Here is a 7,770-nt window from a genome sequence, read left to right as displayed (position 1 = left end):
TACGTTTATCACACGTACGTATATATTCGAAAACGTCTGAGGATTTTGCTACGGATCGTGCGTATCTATGTGCGTTACATTCTCACGTACGCTCGGCGTGGAGTGAAACGTCGCAGAGAATACACACGCCTACATTATACGCATAGCTAAACTATGGCTCGTGTATACGTCAAAGCGCCCTACTGTAGCATCGCGAGTCAAGGCGTGTATATTCAATCATCATCGTGGCTCGCGTACTGTATATATACGCTCGCACGACGTCGGAATACAAAAGTACGTAGTACAGGTGCTTCGCTGCAGCACACGATGTACGTATATAGTTCTACCTATATAAGGATATAGGTACTACTGCACCGCTCGTATAAGCAAGCTGCGCGATTCTAACGACGGCGCGCACACGTACAGATATCTCGGCTGTGTAATGTTATATGCTAATAAGCGCGCGATATCGCGAAGGGCGTAGAGCATACGACATAACGCAAATTTCATCGATAATTCTCTTTTCCCTCTCACTTCTTTCTCCTCTCCTTTTTTGTGCCGTTCGATTTCGCTCGGATCGAGGTGTAATTGCACCGATCGCGCGCACCCGAACGTATGTCTGTGTGTGCATTAAGCTCGAGAGAGAGAGAGGGATTACAAGTACCATTCTGTGGACCAGCCGTGTGCTGGGCGCGCGAAGGCAGTTATCTAAATCGACTAATCGCTAATCCGCTACTAGGAGCTTTTGACTCTGGCTCCCTCGGCGAGTTTCTCGCAAAACACATGGCTGCGTGCTTCCTGCGTTGTATGTTATACCTATATATATGTATTGTCGTTGTGTCGAGCTGAAGCTAAGTAGTTATACAGCCCAGAGTCGGGGATGACTCGTCAGCTCGCTGACGAGTTATATACATAATATATATATAGTTTATAAAGTCAAGTGCTTACTCTGTGCATATGGCAGATGATGCAGTTTTGCTCGTTGACAGCTGTTCAGCTGCTGCTGCTGAAACTGCTTCAACTTTTCACATATATCCCAAAAGGGACGTACGATAAGGTATTCGATAAAGCTCCAAAATTTCAACATCGTCGTCAGAATTCATGCCTCGGTCAAACTTGAAATTTGCTTTACAGCCTCGGATCTGCCCTCAATGATCGAAGTTCGGATGCGATATTATACGATCGAACGAACCATTGAGATCGACGTAAAAGGATTCGTTGAGATTTGACGCGCGCACCTAACTGCATTGCAGGAGACGTCGTCTCCGAGACGACCTGTGACAAAAAACTGCTTGCTGAAAGACCCAAGTGAAAAAAAGTCTACCCGCGGTATACTCAAAGAATACCTCGAGTTAAATTTTTGCCTGTCTACTTGAGGAATACTTTGTGTATACTTGATATAAATAGTTTCCGATGATGTCCTCGCAGTTATAAGGACCATTTGTCAGACATCTGCGTGGCGACGAGCACAAATTCTCTCTTTCTCTTTCTGTTCAAAAAATAGTACTTCATAACAGTCTAACATAAAAACTACAACTTTTCCGGTAGTTACAGGTTCTTGTCCTATAAAATATTACTTGCAACGAATATGATTTTTCAATAGTACTCGATGCAGCACTCGTTTTATAAGCTCGCGCAGCAGAAGTTGTAGCGAATGATTACACTCCAATATTCGGCCGGGTATATTTCTGATGGACCCGATCACGTGTTGATGAACCATGTAGTCTCGACAGTCGACCGTACGTTCGATCATTTGTCGCGCACAATTTTTTTTTTTTTTTTAATAAAATGAAATAAAAAAAAATCTTAACGAGCTTTTTATAATATTTGAATATGAATGAATAACCTATACAGATTTGATGTTTATTTGAGATAAAATAAAAAAGGTGGGAAAAAATTTTTTCACAACCATAAAAAATTAATAGCAGCATAAAATACTTTATTTAGTCATACAAAATTGAAGGATATTTCTTTGAAAGGTAGTCAAGAATTATTTTTTCTCATGTGTGACTGCTAAATCTTCATTAGGTTCAAACACGTGTAAAAAAATCTAACTCTCAAGGAGATTGCTAAAGTTATGTACCGTCGTTATGTGAATTTTAAGTTTACTCTGGTATCCAAATGATTTGTGACAAATTTCACATTCAAACGGTTTGCTTCCGTGGTGTACTACGTTTATGTGAGATTTGAGGTGACTATTCTGACCAAATGATTTATGACAAATATCACATTTAAAAGGTTTGCTTCCTTCATGTACTGTCTCCATGTGCCTTGTAAGTTTATTTTTCTCTCCAAATGATTTTTGGCAAATATCACATTCAAAGGGTTTGCTGCGATTATGTACTGAAAAAATGTGACTTTTGAGTTGACTCTGGTTTCCAAATGATTTTTGACAAATGTTACATTCGAATGATTGACGGCGTTCGTGTACTGAATTTATGTGACTTCTGAGTTTACTCTGGTACCCAAATGATTTGTGACAAATTTTACATTCAAACGGTTTGCTTCCATGGTGTACTACGTTTATGTGAGATTTTAGGTGACTATTCTGACCAAATGATTTGTGACAGAATTCACATTCGAAGGGTTGGCTACGATCATGTACCGTCGTCATGTGCCTCGTAAGTTTATTTTTCTCTCCAAATGATTTGTGACAAATATCACATTCAAAGGGTTTGAATTGATTATGTATTTCCATAGTGTGTTTTTTAAGTTGACTTTGGTTTCCAATTAATTTGTGACAAATGTTACATTCCAACGATTTGATACTATTATGTACTGAATTTATGTGACTTTTGAGTTTACTTTGTTGTCCAAATGATGTGTGACAAATTTCACATTCAAAAGGTTTGTTGCCATTATGCACTACGTTTATATGAGATTTAAGGTGACAACTTTGTCCAAATGATTTCTTACATTTATCACATTCGAAGGGTTGACTACCATCATGTACCGTCGTTATGTGCCTTGAAAGTTTAGTCTTCTCTCCAAATGATTTTTTACAAATATCACATTCAAATGGTTTGAAATTTTCATGTATTTCTTTAGAGTGTTTTTTGAGTTGACTCTGTTTTCCAAATGATTTTTTACAAATATCACATTCAAATGGTTTGAAATTTTCATGTATTTCTTTAGTGTGTTTTTTGAGTTGACTCTGTTTTCCAAATGATTTTTGACAAATGTTACATCCGAAAGATTGATGGCGTTCATGTAATGAACGAACGAACTTGAGTTCATGTAATGACTTGTGATTTTTGAGTTTACTCTTGTACCCAAATGATTTGTGACAAATTTCACATTCAAAAGGTTTGTCACCATTATGTACTACGCTTATATGAGATTTAAGGTGACTACTTTGTCCAAATGATTTATGGCAAATATCACATTCAAAGGGTTTGCTTCCTTCATGTACCGTCTCCATGTGCCTTGTAAGTTTATTTTTCTCTCCAAATGATTTGTGACAAATATCACATTCAAAGGGTTTGAAATTATTATGCATTTCTATAGTATGCGTTTTGAGTTGACTTCGGTTTCCAATTAATTTGTGACAAATATTACATTCGAAGGATTTGATACTATTGTGTGTCTTAATGTGAATTTTCAGAGCTTTTTTTTGTCGATATGAATTGTGACAAATCACACATTCATATAATAGAATGCCCTTATGTACTGTATTGATACGTGTTTTCAGGCTTTCTTCTCCTGTATTCAAAATGTTTACTTTTTTGGACGCGTCAATTTCCAAACGAGAACTTTCTGAAAGGTCACCATCATTTTCAAAATCGAATTCTTTATTCGTTAAAATTAATGGATCTTTATTGTTCAAGCAATTGATTTGAATTTGGTTTTCTAGTTTTTCAATTGGTGGATAACTTTGATATTCCGTTTCACAGATATTTGTTGCCAAATACTGCAGTTCAGGTTTCACACAGTGGGCCTCAAAATCAATGAATATATTTTCCTTTTTGTCATTGGTTTGATATTCTTCTTCTACCATAGCTTCAAAATGTTGACCCTCGCACATGAAGTTAGTTGTCGATACAGACGGTAGTTCAAGTTTAACATCATTGCTCTTAAAATCATTAAATATTTTTTCATTTAATTTTTCATTTGACTCACTCGCCTCATTAGTGTGATGTGCCTAAAATAAAAAGTAGACAATAATTTTTGATAGTGAAAAACATAATTTAAATCATTCAATTTACCGGTGATTTATCATACGGAAATGTTTCACAGTTTTCGATTTTGGAAGAGCCCGCCGAATCGAAATTATAATCGACGCCTGCATCTGCCCAGGTATCGTTCGGTTCTTCCTTAATCCTAAAGGATAATGAAATTTAATGACGCGATCGCTTCAAAAAATATTATTTCGTGCACAAAAATATTATACCAAACTATGTTATCTTGAATTTCCATCACTTTCTTGATAATATATCTTCACTGCGATACAAACTAAGGAAGTAATCAAGGTCAAACGCCTTGAGTTGTCACCACTGTCAATCCGATTTATCTATGATTAGAAAAATTACACTATTAAAATGCTGGTTAGCACAATTAAAAGGATTTTTGGTTGCAACAAGCAATTTAGAAAATTTCGGCGTCTGGAAGCCTGGCGGTCTAACGACATTGTTACAGCAGTATTAGTAGCCCAGGCATTTGAGGTCAGAATGTATTGGTTTTCCCACAAAATTTTAATCTAAACTTCGACTACGGATTTAAGAGTGGTGAACTCGGAAACGGTGTAGTTGTTTCTGGATTTATTTAGACAACAAATTAGTCCAAATAAAAAATCTTTTTCAAAACTTTTAAATTAACTCCAGAACAACTCAATTGGATGACTTTTCACTGACAAGGAGAACACATGACACGAGGATCACCAAATGTCCTGACAATTTTTTGAGGTCTCCTAATACCTAACAATGAAACCCCATATGTTTAGTTTGATCCAATGGGCCTCAAGGCCTATTGATCAGCCTAAGCATATGGAGCTTCATTATTAGGTGCTAGGAGATCACGAAAAAATTTTCAGGACATTTGGTGACCTGCATCTCATGTGGTCTCCTTTGAAGTAAACCTGGAAAACCCTTCGAAATTTTTATTTACAAATTCACCATGTGTACAATTTCTGACTAAGAAACTTCAAATTTTGAAGAAAACTTGTGTATTGCCTTTAAAATGCACGAGCTGAACGAACTGAATTTTATCAGATAAATAGTTTCGGAGACGCAACGTTCAAAGTTTTTTTACAGTTTCAGTCTCTCCTTGCCATGAAGTTTTTTAATATAAATTAATTATTATGAATTATTAATTATTTATAAATTAACGAACGAACTTGAGTTATTAGCGAAAAGTCGTTCATATACTTTGAAACAATGCGCGTTGAAAATGGAGCCAAAGATTGTAACGTAGGGGCTCGTAACACATTTTGGTCGCTTTGTGAAATTTCATTTACCAATTACGCTTAGCTCGTCGTCGAATCGTTTCAAAGGATATGAACGATTTTTAGCTAATAACTTGACCTTTTGAAGTTTATTTATAAAATTAAAATTAAACAACCTTATCATTAAGGACACACTAATAAACAATAATAACTATAAAACAAAAATCGAAACGCTGTATCTCCCAAATTATTTATTCGCCAGAATTCAGTTTTTGCTCACGTATTTCGAAGACAATCGATAAACTTTCTGTAAAATTTGAACTTTCTAAATAAAAAATTAAAGTAAAAAAAAGCAAATTTTTTTTTTGAAATAGAAAATTAGCAGGATTTTCAGGGGAATCCTCTTTATGCAATCGACTTGGTCTGAATCTCATTTTACAGGTTTCGCAAATGTCAACACCTTTATCACTGAAAGTAACAAATACTAACAGATAGTTTTTGATTGAAAATAAAAAAATATAAATAAAACAGGGTCAAGTTTTTTGCATTAATCCGTTGTTTAATCCATTAATGCCTAAAGTAACGAAATTTTTCGTTCGCAATTGATGAGTTGTTTTTCTATTTTTAGACCTTAAAAAGAATTCCCATATACATAATTTTATGTAAAATTCAATGCTCTTTCAAAATCTGGGCTCAAATTAAAGATTTTATGTTTCGTTAAAAAATAATGATTTAACAAAAAAAAAAAAAAACCTAAAAATTTGTGTGAAAAATCGGCTTTGAGAATATTTTTCGAACTGTTACGGTGACAAACTTAAGATATAAATATAATCAGAGGTGATCATAGGTGTGGACGTACCTTAGGGAATTTTCACAGATTTTTACAGCCACGTTTTCTAACAAAATGGTGGCTATACAGTAAACTGTTCATGCACATGATCATGCAAGAAAATGCATGTATGAGTGAGAATGTATAATTTTTTACTCAAAAACCATTGAGTTTAGCGAAAAAGTTTATAAAACAAAAAAGTTTTAGAATTGATCAAGAAACATTCTCAGATTTTTTTAGTATTTTTGAGATGATTTTGGAAAATTGAACTTTACGAATTTCCCGGAAATCGGAAAATTGGGCTCTAAAAATTCTTAAAAAATTTGAATATTCTTTGATCATTTTCAAAAATTTTTTGTTCGATGAACTTTTTGCATAAACTTAATGATTTTCGAGATGAAAATTGAGTTTGGTTTTTTAAAAACATTTTACTTCATGTGCCTCCATTTTATTAGAAAAAGTGGCTATGAAAATCCATGAAAATTCCCTAAGGTAATTCTACATCCACGATCACCTCTGATCATATTTATATCTTGAGTTTTTCACTGCAACAGTTTGAAAAAAAATTCCAAAGTCGATTTTCCGCACAAATTTTTATGCTTTATTTGTTGAAATTTGAGTGTGGATTCTGAACGAGCATTGAATTTTACATAAAATTATGTACATGCAAAGTCTTTTAAAGGTCTAAAACATGGAAAAAAATCGCATCGATCGAAAACGAAATCTGTTGTCACTTTTGTCGATAATGGGTTAAACGAATGCAGGGTCAAATACCTCGTTTCCGAGCTCACCAAAATGCTGAAAATGCCCAGGCTACTGTCCACGCACACTCGCGCGCGCATAACATCCACAAACTCTACAAACACTGGCTGCTTGTTGATGATTGTATCGCATGTACAGCCAGGTTATGTTATTCAATTTATCTGGATATGCTCGTAAATGTGCGAACTGTGTATATGCACGGCGGATTATAAGACGTAAATTTTCTGCAGTGCAATTGAAAAAATGGTTGTGAAAACGGTTTTTTTCTAATGCAACAATCAAATCGTCTTTCGTTTGACTGGCCAGCAATTTTGATTGTGTATGCTCTGTGTACTTTTTCACTGATATTATAGGTGAATACTAGCTCAACGCACTACTGGTTTTATACATACACTCACGTCTGACGTTAATTATCTAAACAGAAATTATCTAAATGTGAAACTTAATCGCGTACGGACGAGTCGAGATCATTGACTATACACGCTCCTTTTCTACTGCGTACACGCACTTACCCTAGTACTGTGAATATTGAATATTGGTCGAGAAGAAATGCGTACGATCAGCTGTATGTACAAGCTACACAGTCGATGAGAAACTAGAAAGTATTATGGGAGACAGCGCGCATGCGCATACACTGAATTTATTTTTGTGTGTAGAACAAGAAATATAGCATGTAGTTACCTGCAATCTTTCTTACATTTTATGAATATACATGAAATTTAAATGGTATTTCAATCAATGTTTATGATCAGCAATAGTCCCACTGAATTATACCGTGACAAAGGTGGAGAAACTGACTGCAATATGAAACGAATCATTT

The 7,770-nt window shown here is 35.0% G+C and overlaps 1 protein-coding gene across 1 annotated transcript; it reads right to left on the bottom strand.

Moving 5' to 3' along the window:
• Positions 1 to 2,029: 2,029 nt before the first annotated feature.
• On the bottom strand, positions 2,030 to 7,449 carry LOC106652150 (zinc finger protein 271-like). The gene is made up of 4 exons (XM_023460801.1): positions 7,053 to 7,449; positions 4,370 to 4,489; positions 4,185 to 4,299; positions 2,030 to 4,120 (listed from the first exon to the last, which is right to left on the bottom strand). The coding sequence occupies exons 2-4, from the start codon at positions 4,393 to 4,395 to the stop codon at positions 2,030 to 2,032; spliced, it is 2,232 nt and encodes a 743-aa protein (XP_023316569.1). The 5' UTR covers positions 4,396 to 4,489; positions 7,053 to 7,449.
• Positions 7,450 to 7,770: the final 321 nt, after the last annotated feature.

Source organism: Trichogramma pretiosum, unplaced genomic scaffold (genome assembly GCF_000599845.2).
Source record: "Trichogramma pretiosum strain Unisexual culture from Peru unplaced genomic scaffold, Tpre_2.0 scaffold6, whole genome shotgun sequence".
NCBI classification, from domain to species: Eukaryota; Metazoa; Arthropoda; class Insecta; order Hymenoptera; family Trichogrammatidae; genus Trichogramma; species Trichogramma pretiosum.
The sequence above is the reverse complement of the archived record's forward strand: the minus strand, read 5'-3'. Positions and strand labels throughout refer to the sequence as shown.